At 42.8% G+C, this 15,253-nt stretch overlaps 1 protein-coding gene and 1 pseudogene across 1 annotated transcript in view; one reads left to right on the top strand and one right to left on the bottom strand.

Annotated features, from left to right (window-relative positions):
* The window catches only part of SPMAP2L (sperm microtubule associated protein 2 like), a 58,164-nt gene extending 43,214 nt beyond the window's left edge, over positions 1–14,950 (bottom strand). The window contains exon 1 of the mRNA XM_057729310.1: positions 14,467–14,950. Within this exon, the coding sequence (XP_057585293.1) occupies positions 14,467–14,950 (484 nt within the window). The remainder of the gene's footprint in view (positions 1–14,466) is intronic.
* On the top strand, positions 4,986–5,458 carry LOC130850006 (40S ribosomal protein S11-like; annotated as a pseudogene).
* Positions 14,951–15,253: the final 303 nt, after the last annotated feature.

Below are 15,253 nucleotides of genomic sequence, written 5' to 3'. Positions count from 1 at the left end.
CTCACGGCTCTAGAGCACAGGCTCAGTAGTTGTAGTGCACAGGCTTAGCTGCTCTGCAGCATGTGGGACTTCCCGGACCAGGGCTCGAACCCATGTCCCCTGCATTGGTAGGTGGATTCTTAACCACTGCTCCACCAGGGAAGTCCCAGAATGTTGATATTAAAACTAGGTTATGTGTATATGGGGGTGCATTATAAAATTCTCTATTTTGGGTGTGTTTGAAAATTTCTATAATAAAACTTAAATTTTCTATCTCAAATAATTTAAGAAATAAAAATGATTTTCCTGGAAAAAGTGTTAAATTACTCAAAAAGTGAACCTTGTGATGTCAAGCATGCAGGTGAAAAAGCTGAATAAAACTGTTTTTCCATGAAATATAACATTAGAAATAAAAACTATTTCTAAATTATATCATTGATCTTAATGTTATTTTAATTTTATACGTATAACTAAATTAACACAATTCTAAATAAACACTTGTCTACCTATCTTTCTTCCTAAAAGTTTACCTATTCAAATTGGCCAGTGTCTTTTAACATTTCTTTATATTCAAGAATATATAGCAATCTCACTTTGGCAACATCTTGCTGTATCAAATTAAGCAGCTGTATTAAAATCCAGACTCTCAACACTAGAAGTCTCATTTCACTAGGAAGAAAAAAGACATGCAGCTATGACAAAACCAAAAATAACTTCCAAATCTCCTACCTCCTAGTTTAGTGCTCTTTTCAATAGCAACAAGCTCCCTCTTCTACTAAGTATGCGCTCAAATTGAAATCCCCACTATGTGGCTGGAGCCATGACTCAGGCACAGCAGTGTTCAACCATTCACATTTCTTAGGGGGCGGGGGCAGGATTTCACACATCCAGTCCATCCTTAGGGGCAGATCTTCCTGAGTACAACTCCAGTATCACTCCCTGTTCCTAAAATATTTCCCAGATCCTTTTTCCTAGAGAGGAACAGCAGTACTTCTTTTCTCCATTCTCCATTCTTTTCTCCCAGTGACCCACCTGTCTAGCCACTGCAGTATTTCACAGGCTTTGGATCAAACTGATAGGACTTTGAATGCTGGTCCCACAGACAAAGTACTGAGTCTCAGATTCCTTATCTATAAACTGAGGACAAAAATACTTTGCAGAATTGTAAAAAATACAAACACATAGAAGCTAAACAATACGCTATTAAACAACCAAGAAATCACTGAAGAAATCAAAGAGGAAATCAAAAAATATCTAGAAACAAATGACAATGAAAACACAGTGACCCAAAACCTATGTGCTGCAGCAAAAGCAGTTCTAAGAGGGAAGTTTATAGCCACACAACCTTACCTCAAGAAACAAGAAAAATCTCGAATAAACAACCTAACTTTACACCTAAAACAACTAGAGAGAGAAGAACAAAAAAACCCCAAAGTGAGCAGAAGGAAAGAAATCATAAAGATCAGATCAGAAATAAATGAAAAAGAAATGAAGGAAACAATAGCAAAGATCAATAAAACTAAAAGCTGGTTCTTTGAGAAGATTAACAAAATTGATAAACCATTAGCTAGATTCATCAGGAAAAAAAGGGAGAAGACACAAATCAACAGAATTAGAAATGAAAAAGGAGAAGAAACAACGGACATCACAGAAATATAAAAGATCATGAGAGACTACTACAAGCAACTATATGCCAATAAATTGGATAACCTGGAAGAAATGGATAAATTCTTAGAAAAGTACAATCTTTCAAGACTGAACCAGGAAGAAAAAGAAAATATGAACAAACCAATCACAAACACTGAAATTGAGACTGTGATTAAAAATCTCCCAACAAACAAAAGCCCAGGGGCCAGATGGATTCACAGGCGAATTCTATCAAACATTTAGAGAAGAGCTAACACCTACCCTTCTCAAACTCTTCCAAAATATAGCAGCAGGAGGAACACTCTCAAACTCATTCTACAAGGCCACCATCACCCTGATACCAAAACCAGGCAAAGATATCACAAAAAAAGAAAATTACAGGCCAATATCACTGATGAATATAGATGCAAAAAATCCTCAACAAAATACTAGCAAACAGAATCCAACAGCACATTAAAAAGATCATACAGGGGCTTCCCAGGTGGTGCAGTGGTTAAGAATCCACCTGCCAATGCAGGGGACATGGGTTCAATCCCTGCTCCAGGAGGATCCCACATGCCGCGGAGCAACTAAGCCCATGCACCACAGCTATTGAGCCTGAGCTTTAGAGCCCATGAACCACAACTATTGAGCCCATGTGCTGCAACTACTGAAGCTCATGCACCTAGAGCCTGTGCTCCACAGCAAGAGGAGCCCATGCACCACAAGGAAGAGTAGCCCCCGCTCCCCACAACTAGAGAAAAGCCCATGTGCAACAATGAAGACCCAACACAGCCAATAAATAAATAAATAAATAAATAAATAAATAAATAAACTCATTAAAAAAAATCATACACCATGATCAAGTGGGGTTTATCCCTGGAATGCAAGTATACTTCAATACACGCAAATCAATTGTCACACATCATATTAACAAATTGATGGATAAAAACCACACGATCATCTCAACAGATGCAGAAAAAGCTTTTGACAAAATTCAACATTCACTTATGATAAACACTCTCCAGAAAGTGGGCATAGAAGGAAATTACTTCAACATAATGAAAGCTATATATGACAAAACAACAGCCAACATCATTCTCAATGGTGAAAAACTGAAAGCATTCCCTCTAAGAACAGGAACAAGACAAGGGTGTCCACTCTCACCACTATTATTCAACATAGTTTTGAAAGTTTTAGCCACAGCAATCAGAGAAGAAAGAGAAAAGGAACCAAAATTGGAAAGGAAGAAGCAAAATTGTCACTCTTTGCAGATGACATGATATTATACATAGAAAACCCTAAAGATGCTACCAGAAAACTGTTAGCACTAATCAATGAATTTAGTAAAGTAGCAGGATACAAAATTAATGCACAGAAATATCTTGCATTCCTATACACTAACAACGAAAGAGCTGAAAGAAAAATTAAGGAAACATTCGCATTTCCAATTGCAACAAAAAGAATACCTAGGAATAAATCTGCCTAAGGAGGCAAAAGATCTGTATGCAGAAAACTATAAGACATTGGTGAAAGAAATCAAAGACAATACAAATAGATGCAGGGACATACCATGACCTTGGATTGGAAGAATCAACATTGTGAAAATGACTATGTTATCCACAGCAATTTACAGATTCAATGCAATCCCTACCAAATTACCAATGGCATTTTTCACAGAACGAGAACAAGAAATCTTACGATTTGTATGGAAATGCAAAAGACCCCGAATAGCCAAAGCAATCTTGAGAAGGAAAGACAGAGCTGGAGAAATCAGGCTCCCTGACTTCAAACTATACTATAAGGCTACAGTGGTAAATACAGTATGGTACTGGCACAAAAACAGAAATATAGATCAATGGAAAAGAATAGAGAAGCCAGAGATAAACCTACACACATATGGGCACCTTATCTCTGACAAAGGAGGCAAGAATATACAATGGAAAAAAGACAGCCTCTTCAATAAGTGGTGCTGGGAAAATTGGACAGCAACATGTAAAAGAAGGAAATTAGAACACTTCCTAACACCATCACAAAAACAAACTCAAAATGGATTAAAGACCTAAATGTAAGGTCAGACACTATAAAACTGCTGGAGCAAAACATAGGCAGAACACTCTATGACATACACCAAAGCAAGATCCTTTTTGACCCACCTCCTAGAATGATGGAAATAAAATCAAGAATAAACAAATGGGACCTAATGAAACTTAAAAGCTTTTGCACAGCAAAGGAAACCATAAGCAAGACAAGAAGACAGCCCTCAGAATGGGAGAAAATATTTGCCAGCAAAGCAACTGACAAAGGGTTAATCTCCAAAATACACAAGCAGCTCATGCAGCTCAATATCAAAAAAGCAAATAACCCAATCCAAAAATGGGTGGAAGACATAAATAGACATTTCTCCAAAGACATGCAGATGACTAATAAACACATGAAAGGATGCTCAACATCACTAATCATTAGAGAAATGCAAGTCAAAGCCACAACGAGGTATTACTTCATACCAGTTAGAAAGGCCATCATCAAAAAATCTAAAAACAATAAATGCTGGAGAGGGTGTGGAGAAAAGGGAATCCTCCTGCATTTGGTGGGAATGTAAATTGGTACAGCTACTATGGAAAACAGTATGGAGGTTCCTTAAAAAACTAAAAATAGAACTACCATATGACCCAACAATCCCACTCCTGGGCATATACCCTGAGAAAATCATAATACAAAAAGACACACGTACCACAATGTTCAATGCAGTACTATTTACAATAGCCAGGACATGGAAGCAACTTAAATGCCCATCAACAGATGAGTGGATGAAGAAGATGTGGCACATACATACAATGGAATATTACTCAGCCATAAAAAGGAATGAAACTGAGTTATTTGTAGTGAGGTGGATGGACCTAGAGTCTGTCATACAGAGTGAAGTAAGCCAGAAAGAGAAAAACAAATACCGTATGCTAACTCATATATATGGAATGTAAAAAAATGGTACTAATGAACCCAGTGACAGGGCAAGAATAAAGATGCAGTTGTAGAGAACAGACTTGAGGACATGGGGTGGGGTGCGACGGGGAAGCTGGGACGAAGTGAGAGAGTAGCACTGACATATATACACCACCAAATGTAAAATACATAGCTAGTGGGAAGCTGCTGCATAACACCGGGAGATCAACTCAACGACTGGTGATGACTTACGGGGGTGGGATAGGGAGTGTGGGAAGGAGTCGTGGGAGGGAGGGGATATGCGGATATATGCATAAATACAGCTGGTTCACTTTGTTGTACAGCAGAAACTGGCACAACAGTGAAAAGCAATTATACTCCAATAAAGACCTTAAAAAAAAATACTCTGCAGAACCTTTTTTCAGGCAGCTTGGAAGATGACAGACATTCAGACTGAGCGTGCCTACCGAAAGCAACCGATCATCTTTCAAAATAAGAAGAATGTCCTGCGTGGAGAAACTGGCAAGGAGAAGCTCCCACGATATGAGAATAGCATCAGTGTGGGCTTCAAGACACCGAAGGAGGCCATCGAGGGCGCTTACATTGACAAGAAATGCCCTTTTACTGCTGATGTCTCCATTCAAGGGTGGATCCTGTCTGGCTTGGTGACCAAGATGAAGATACACAGGACCACGGTCATCTGCCGAGACTACCTCCATTACATCTGAAAGTACAACCACTTTGAGAAGCACCACAAGAACATGTCCATGCACCTTACCCCTGTTTCAGGGATGTCTATATTGGCAACACTGTCACAGTGGGTGAGTGCTGGCCCGTGAGCAAGATGGTGTGCTTCAGCGTGAAGGTCACCAAGGCTGCCGGCAGCAAGATGCAATTCCAGAAGTTCTAAGACTGGACCCCTGCCCACTGCTCCAAACAAAATAAAGTTATTTTCCCAGTCAGAAAAAAAAAAAAAAAAAAAAACAACTTTGCAGAGTGATACAAGAATGGGAGAGAATGATATGTAGAGGGTCTGGTTATGGTTGGACTGAAGGCCACATCACTCATCTGGGCTCTAATTATATATTTTGTTATATTTATGTCTATATTATTTCCCTAAGCTTATAAACACCTGAGATAGAACAGACAAATGTTTATTTCCCCAACTGTAAAGGCCCACTTGGTACTATTTACTAAACACTGTAATGTTTATTGAGCACTTACAACGTGCCAAGCACTGTGCTGAGCTCTTTTCCCTCATTATCCCCCTTACCTCCCCTGTCACCCACAGCATGTAGCACAGACAGAAGTGTGGTGGTGACATGGAGCAGGGTGTGGGATTGCCTGCCTGGGTCCAATCTCTGCTCTGTCACTGTGTGTGTGGCCTTTGGAAAGTCACTTACCTCCTCTCTGCCTCAGTTTCCTCATGTGCAAAGTGGAGACACAAACAGTACTTACTTCCAATGGTTGTTTTAAAAATAAAATGAGATGGTGTTAAGTATGTAGGACACTCAATGGACATAAGTCACTATGAGCTGAAGAACAACTGGGTGAACCTAGACAATGTCCATATGAATGACTTTTATGCAGAATTCATCTAGTCAATCTAAGCTTTGGACTAGAGAAGGGTCAAGATAGAGTCCCTGTCTTGCCCTCATGCAGTTTGCCTTTCACGTGGACAGATAGACAATAAGCAGGTGAACAATTTCAGATGGTGGTGAGTACCAGGAAGAAGATAAACCAGCATCATATGCGGTTCACAGAAGGAAAGGGGCACCTAGTTTAGGGAGATAGGGAAGCGTCTTTGGAGGAAGTGACACTCTACCTGTGGAAACGGAAGACGAGAAAGGGCCAGATATACGATGATCTGAGGGGAGAAAGGGGCATGAGAGGGGAAGAGCATTTCAGACAGCACTTCACAGCAAGCGTGAAGGCCCTGAGATGAAATTAAGAGAAAGGCACAGCAAGACAGTGGTCAGGGTGGCTGGAGGGAAGGGAGCAAGGAAAAGGACAGAAGGCTTTGCGGTGGGGCCAGATCACAGTGAGCCCTGGAGGAGTCTGGCTCTTACTCTAAGGCCAAGAGGAAGAAGCCTCAAAGGATTCTGAGCAGGATGATGAAGAGCATCTCCCTTTAAGAGACAGTCAGAACCTTATGGTTGTATTACACCCTTTAGATGTTTGTATTTTCTTCCACAGCAAACAAACCACATTGCTCCTGTTGCCTCTGGAGCTAACAAGGGGGAGGATCTAGCGTGAGCTCCAAGCCATCTGATGGGGAAGGTTGCCACCTGCTGGGAGGAAGCATGATTAAAAGGCTGTTATTCCCTGATGGGGACTGAAGCACTTCTACACCAGAATTCCCGCTGCATGCAGAGGAAAAGCGTTCTGAGGACTTCCCTGGTGGCTTAGTGTCTTAGGCCCCACGCTCCCAATGCAGGGGGCCCCAGGTTCAATTCCTGCTCAGGGAATTAGATCCCACAGGCATGCTGCAACTAAGAGTTCCATGCCACAACTACTGCCTGCCGCACCTAAGACTCAGCACAACCAAATTAATTAATTAATTAATTTTAAAAAACACCTTAAGTATAGGAAAAAGAGAAGTAAAGCATTTTGTAACACGATAAGGATGAACTATCAAATATAACTACTCTCCACTTGCCCTCTACCCAGCCTCCTTAAGGAGCCCATGTTTGAGCTGCTCAGCCTCAGGTTTGAATGGGATACCACTGACCTATAAAGGAAAGGCAGGCAACACCTTCTTAGAACAGATCTAGGGGGCACAGGGGGACAAGCGAGAGGCAAGCTGGAGTTTCAGAGAAAGAGGAAAGGCATTTGTGGGGAACAGTTGTCATGGTGACAGGACTTGGGAAGAGATGTGCTTTGAGAACACTTCAGTAGGCTTTGCCCTGTGTTAGGTGGTGTAATTCCCTTGAAGGTACTTTAGTAAGACCTACATTATTTCTCAAAGCTTTCTGAAGTAAAATTTGTGCTTGTTTTAGGTGCACTATGGTTTTGAAGACTGGTCTTAAAGCAGTCCAATTCTATGCTGGGTATGACCATGTAAACAAGCACTGGGATGTTCTTGGACATGACAGATTAAGCTATACAATCATTACTACTATTCATCATTCCTTGATCCTCTCCTAGGCACAGCTCCGAGCACTGAGCTCCCCTCTGCCTTAGCTCAGGGTCTTTGGACAAGAGATGGGAGAGTGTGGGAAAGGGTTTGCTTGAGGGTGAGAAGGCAGAGGCAGGAAGAGGGTAAGCCCTTCCATCCAGTTCAACAACAAAAACTGGGACCTTCATGCAAACTAGAGCTTAAAAATAACACATCCTCAAGCTAACTATTAAGCTGTGTTCCCTCTCACACCCCTCAGTTTGCACTTTTGTGACTTTTTTTCTCTAGTTTCAAATATATGTTTCATGTTCATTTTCACCCAATTTCATCTATGTCAAGATAGCACTAGTAAATGAGTAGGCCCCAAGAAAATTGGCTTTATAACTCACATTATACTGCAGAATAAATTCCAAATGGATCAAGGATTTAAATGTGTAAGAAAAGAAAACCCATGGTGAATTTCTTCATCACCTAGAAGTAGAAAAAGACCTTTCTAATTATGATTCAGTGCGGAAGCCATGAAAAGAGGTCAGCATTGCCATTTAACTCAGAAAAATGAGGTGATGGTCCTGTAGGATACTCCAGTCCACTTTACTTTCTATGCTACGGATGTGTTGAGTACGTGTTCAGCCTCCCTAACCACACTGACAGTCCTCCAAGGATGGGATCCATGTCTTATCCATCTACAGCTCAGTACACCCTGAACGTAATAAGTGCTCAATAAAGTTTAACAGTGACAGTGATGATTAGATGAAGACACATTAGTAAGGTGACAGAATGATTGAATTTACTCTACAATATACATTTTTTTAAATTTGCGCACAACCAAAAGGCCATGTCTCAATCATCTCAACACCCCCAAGGACACAGAAGAGTGCCTTAGTATGTTCTCAGTAAATGTCTTTCATATGAAGGGATGTTGAGTGAGCAGGGGCATGGTGACATGCTGACTAAATATGGCCTAATGTTTACACAATTTTATGTAAATATTATATAAATATACTTGCTGCTTATTGAATTAACATAAAGACTTACTAGAATTTTTAACAAGGAAAATCTAGAAAACAAATTGAGAAGACAGAAGCTTTAAAGTAGTCTTTTCTTTTTTTTTTTATTTTTTAATTTTTTTTGGGGGGTACACCAGGTTCAATCATCTGTTTTTATACTATTCCCTCCCTTCCTTGACTCCCCCTCCTCGAGTCCCCCCCACCCTCCCCACCCCAGTCCTCTAAGGCATCTTCCATCCTCGAGTTGGACTCCCTTTGTTATACAACAACTTCCCACTGACTATTTTACAATTGGTAGTATATATATGTCTGTGCTACTCTCTCACTTCGTCTCAGTTTCCCCTTCACCCCCCGCCCCCTCCCATACCTCGAGTTCTCCAGTCCATTCTCTGTATCTGCATCTTTGTTCTTGTCACTGAGTTCATCAGTGCCATTTTTAGATTCCGTATGAGTTAGCATACAATATTTGTCCTTCTCTTTCTGACTTACTTCACTCTGAATGACAGATTGTAGTTCTATCCACCTCATTACATATAGCTCCATCTCATCCTTTTATAGCTGAGTAATATTCCATTGTATATATATGCCACATCTTCTGTATCCATTCATTTGTTGATGAGCATGAAAGTAGTCTTTTCTAAAGCAGAGTCTGAAAACTTTCTGTAGAGAGTCCCAGTACCACGCTACTTCAGGCTACTGTGGGCAGCACAGACAGGGAAGGCCCTCTAAAAGGTAGACTTTCCCACCCTTTAAAAACATGAGCTGAGGGACTTCCCTGGTGGCAAGGTGGTTAAGAATTCACCTGCCAATGCAGGGGACACAGGTTTGACTCCTGGCTGGGGAAGATCCCACGTGCTGTGGAGCAACTAATGCCACAACTACCGAGCCTGTGCTCTAGAGCCCAGGAACCACAACTACTGAAGCTCACATGCCTAGAGCCTGTGCTCTACAACAAGAGAAGCCACCAAAATGCGAACCCTGCACACCACAACGAGGAGTAGCCTGCACTCACCACAGCTAGAGAAAACCCACATGCAGCAACCAAGACCCAACGCAGCCAAAAATTAAAAATAAAATAAAATTAATTTATTAATAAAAACATGGGCTGAGATCTGAACAGGAATTAACCATGAAACAATCCTGGGAAAACAATAAACATTTACAGAGAGAAAACCACACACACAGATTCTGAAGCAGGGGCAAGTATGGGACTGGTCTTTTAGGGGAACAGAAAAGAAGCCAGTGTGACTGGATCAGAGTGAGCAGGAGGGAGAGTGGTAGAGAGCGAGGTCAGAGAGCCCTGGAGCTCTGGAGACCCCTACGAAAGGCTTGGATTTATCCTAAGAGCACTGGGAAGCTACAGGAAGGATGATATAGTAAGGGAAAGATGTGATCCAACTTAGTTTTTTAAATATCCCCTCTGGCTAAGGTAGTAAAGAGCTCGAAGGGGACAAGAGCAGAAGCAGGGAGACTACCCAGGAAGTGAACGTAGAAATTCAAGTAAGAAATGACTATAAGTGGGATGAGAATGTTAGCAGAGGAAATGAATGAATTCAGGAAACGGTCTGGAAAGAAAACAAACAGAACTTACTTAGGATGCATTGGATTTGATGGTGAAGAAAAAGGAATTAGGAAGAAATAGATTATTTTTTTGGCTTCAGCAGCTGGATGCTATTTTCTGGAAGCATCCAGTTGAAAGACTGAGGGAGGAACAAGATTGGGAAGAAAATCAAGACTTCTGTCTCAAAGTGTATTACAGTTGAGATGCCTATGATCCATCCAAATGGAGATGTCCAATAGGCAGTTGAATATATAAGGGTGGGAGTTTAAAAACACGAGCAGGGACTTCCCTGGTGGTGCAGCGGTTGAGAAACTGCCTGCTAATACAGGGGACACAGATTTGAGCCCTGGTCTGGGAAGATCCCACATGCCTTGGAACAACTAAGCCCGTGTGCCACAACTACTGAGCCCACATGCCACAGCTACTGAAGCCCATGCACCTACAGCCCATGTTCCACAAGAGAAGCCCACACATCACAATGAAGAGTAGCCCCTGCTTACCACAACCACAGAAAGCACTTGTGCAGCAAAGAAGACCCAATGCAGCCAAAAATAAATGAATAAATAATAAAATTATAACAATAAATAAATACACCAGCAGACCAAAGAGCATATTTTTTGGCAGAGTGATACACCTTTATAAGGAGGTGACAGATACTTGAGGGAAGAGTGTTCTGGCAGAGGAAAAAGCAAGGGAAATGATCGAGGTGGGAGCAAGGAGGCCCACGTGGCTACAGAGCAGACCATGTGGGCCTTGTAAGCTTGCTTAGGACTTTAGACTACAAACTCTGCAAGATGAGTCCCCCTCTGGAGAGATGAGAGCAGGAGAGTTGTGTATAATTGATGTTCTAAGGGATCCCTGTGACTGCCACATGAACCATGAACTGGTGGAAACAGGGTGGGGGAGGCATGAATGGGGCAAGAGTGGAAGCTACTGCAGCAGACCAAGCAAGAGATGATAGTGGCTTACAATGGTGATGACGGTTTGGACGTTAAGAATGGTCACTGTCATGACACAGTTCAAAATTACGACTTGCTAATGGCTTGGAAGCCAAGTGTAAGGCAAAAACAGATGTCAAGAATGACTCCAAGGTTTCTGACCTGATCATGGGGATGAAGAATGGTGGTGTCATTTGCTAAAATGGGGAACAATGCAGGAAGAGCAAGCTTGGGGGCAGAAGTAAAAGTTCAGTTATGGCTATGTCAAATCTTACATCCCTACTAGATATTCAAGGCATGGTCCTAATACATTCATCAAGCGCTATTAGAGAGACAATTGGTTACAAAACTCTGGAGCTCAAGAAAGAAACTGAGGCTGGAGATAATTTGGGATGTCATCAGCATACAATTAAAGCCACAGAACTGATGACATCATCAAGGGAACAAGGAAAGTTCTAAAGAATCTGAGAGAATGGAGCCACTGCCCACTTCAGCCTAGAGGCTCGGAAAAGAAAGAGGATCTAGCAAAGAAAATTGAATCAGGAACAATTGATGAGGCAGGATGACAATGAAGTGGGATCCCAGAAGTCAAGTAAAGAAAGACCTCCAAGAAAGAGGGAGTGAACGTGTCAAACAAGTAAGATGAGGATGAAGAATCAGCCATTGAATTTGGCAAGGCAGAGGTCATTGTGACCTCAACAAGAGCAACTTCAGCTAAGTAGAGGGGATAAAAGCTTAAGTGGGTTCTCAAGAGAATGGGAAGAGATGATATGGAGATAATGACTCATAAACAACTATTTTGAGGAATTTTTCTCTAAAAAGGAGCAGAGTATAGGTGTGGTGTCTAGAGGGGCACACGGAGTTAAGGGAAGGTTTGGTTTCTTCAAGATAGGAGTTTCTGCTGCATGTTCACATGCTGATGGGAATGATCCAATGGAGAGGGAAATAAAATGAGGAGGGAAAGAGAGGGGCTAATTTTAGGAGCAAAGAGCTTAAAGTTAGGTGGGATAGGATTCAACATACAGGTTGAGAGAACAGCCTCTGGTAAGAACAAAGACAGTTTGTCCATTATTAACAGGATAAAAGGTAGAGTATATATGCATAGAACCTGGCAGTTTGGTAGGTTCCATGTTAGAAAATGAATTCATTAGGTAAATGTAGTATGATTGCCACGCAGCACTGAGAGCAATGAAAGCACACTTGAAGTTCAAGGTCATGGATTTAAAGATCAGTCAACATAGTTGTTTGTTTTCTCTTGTCATCATTTTTTATTTATTTATTTTTGCATCTTTTCAAGTGTGGGCAAGAATTTGATTTAACTAGCAAGAATGTTAGAGGGAGAGACAAGGGAGCTAATACTTGCAAGGAAGTGATTCCACTGGTAGACCATGGACTATAAGGTGAGTAAGGAGAGATAGAAGAACATAAGGTAGTGAATGACATATAATGAACGGCTGATAACATCAATGGATTAGAGGTCCCTTTGAAGCCAGAGAATTGAGAGGGTACAAGGAGGAGTAAGTGAGCTGGAAAGATAGACATGATTAGAGATTAGAGTGCCTGAAACAGAGATTTTGGAAATGATGCAGTAATTGACATTATCAAAGGCTAGTGCAGTGGGTATCTAAGATGGGGTGAAGGATCCTGCCATTTAAAGTGAAGAAGTCAAAAAACTAAGAAGGTAAATGGATCACCTATACAGATACTGCAATCTCCACACATGACAAGAGTTGGCACTGGGAGAAAGGCAGTAAACTAGAGCAGTTTCCGTGGAGCAGAGGAGAAAGAAGTCTAACTCGGTGGGTTGAGGACAAAATGACAGACAAGAAAAAGGAGTTAGTGAGTACACAACTTTTTTAACAAGCTCTGCAGTGACTGGCAGAAAAATGGGGCTGATGGTGTGAAAAGTAAGGGTCTGAAGAAGACATGGGGTTAAGGGTTATTTCAAGATAGAAGATTCCAGAATATATGTGTATGCTCATGGGTCTGATTCATTAGAAAGGGAGAGACTGATGCTGCAGGAGAGAGAGGGGATAACTGCAAGAACAAAGTTCTTCAGGACACAAGAGTGGACTCCAAAGCACAAGTGGAAGCTTTTGCTTCTCATAGAAAGAGGCACAATTCTTCCCTGAAATATAAGAAAAGACAGGATCCATGGATGCTCACTAGAGTAAGGCAATAGATTAGTGGTAAGAAAATAAGGGAGTTCATGGCATTGCTTCTGTTTTCTCAAGTGTGAGGCAAAGTCTTCAGCTGTTCGGGGTTAAAGATTTGAAGGCTGGAGGAGAGTAAAGGAGGCATTTAGTCATCTCACAGATTAGAACTAATTTCCTAGGTGAATAAAGTGGGCTTGCTAGGCAGTGCCAAGTGACCAGCTGAGATTTGTGGTTATGAAATTGAAATAAAAGCAGTCAGTATGATCATGTGATTTTGTACAGGAAGAATCAGCTACTCAGGTGTAGACAGATGGTGGGCTTAACCACGGTTAAGGTTTTCCCAGGAAAAGTATGATGAATTGCCAAAGAGCCAATGGGGTGGTAGAAGATGTTTTAAGTAAGCAACTGAAACGACAGACCACAGAATCAAGGCTGATAGAGATGAGACAAAACATGGTCAGCCAAGGGACTGGAAACCCAACGTGGACAAGGAATTCTTCTGGGTGGAGTCCTCAACGAGAGGCCATAAGTGAGCTGGATGTTTATATCCAAGTCCCATCAGCCCTGTTATCTTGTGAACTTGGTGAAGACTGAACATTTAGTAAGCATTTAGTAAATGTACTCTCTGAATTTTTGCTCCATGAGTGTTTTGTCACTACATCTTTAACAGTGTAACAGCATTTATTGAGCACCACCATGTGCCAAACACTGACAAAAATATCCTCCCTTCAAGGATCCCCTCCCTTAGTTGAGGAGAGACAGTGATATAATCCAGACTCCTAAGTGCTATAATAGAGATATGTTCCAAGTGGCAACCCAGAGGACTGCAATGACTAACTGTAGAGAAGCCTTAAGAAGGGCTTCACAAAGAAGTGAGAGTGATTAATCAAGGACAACAAGGAAGTCACCAGGTGGAGAGAGCGCAGAGTGAAGAAGACATGTTTCATTACCAGAGTCTCAATTTCTATCAGCTTCTTGAGGTCCAAAGATAGGGCACTGCAAAGCAGCAAATAAGTGACACAAGCGTTGCCTTCCTTTAAAACAACATGGGCCCTTGCTGGCACACCTTCCCATTAGAACCCCCAGTTTTAGATGGGGTGGGGCTGCTCAGTGCCCCCGGAGGGACCCCAACACCTACCGCTCAGGGAAGACGGTGGAAGCCGTGGCGGGAATCTGTTCAGCAGAGATGGGGAGATCATCACGCCGGCTCCGGGACGCAACTCGACTTCGTGAGGCTTGTGGGGGTCGCGGGGAACACGGGGCCCCTGGCGCTTACGGGGCTTGTGGGCCTCACGAGGCGGATGGGGCTCATGGGGCTCGTGGGGTGCATGGGGTTTGAGGGGCTTGTGGGGCTCATTGGGTTGGAAGAGCTCAGGGGGCTCGTGGGGCTCATGGATCTGGTCGGACTCTGCACACTCCTCGGACTCTCCTTGCTGGTCTTGCTCGTCGGCGTCCTCGGACTCCTCGGGTAACCCCGGCTCCGCAGACTCCTCAGGCTGGTTGTGTATGCCGAATATCCTGACTACAAAGGGCTTCCGGAGGGCTTCAGAGCGAGAGGGTGTTTCTGCCCTGTCACGCCCATCGGACTGCTCAGAAAAACGCGAAAACTCGTGGCTCTCCATTGGCGGCCCAGGAGCTCCGGCTCGGCGACAGCCGGGCGCCGCTCGCCTCCTGGAGGACGCGAGAGAGACGGGCCGGGGGCACACGCCCCAGCGCGCCCAACCCCCACGTGGCCGCAGCCCGGCACGCCCCGCCTCTGGGCCCCTCCCTGCAGATTCTCCCGTTGCCAAGGGGACGTGCCGAGCTGCAGGGGCCCACGCGGGCGCCTCCGCGCAGAAAGGAGACACAGGTGAAAAAGACCGAAGGGGACGGCTCCTGTTCAGCTGTTTTTGCTTCCCTTACTTTAAGTCTGTTTCTAAGCGCAT

Source organism: Hippopotamus amphibius, chromosome 3 (genome assembly GCF_030028045.1).
Source record: "Hippopotamus amphibius kiboko isolate mHipAmp2 chromosome 3, mHipAmp2.hap2, whole genome shotgun sequence".
Lineage (NCBI taxonomy): Eukaryota > Metazoa > Chordata > Mammalia > Artiodactyla > Hippopotamidae > Hippopotamus > Hippopotamus amphibius.
The sequence above is the reverse complement of the archived record's forward strand: the minus strand, read 5'-3'. Positions and strand labels throughout refer to the sequence as shown.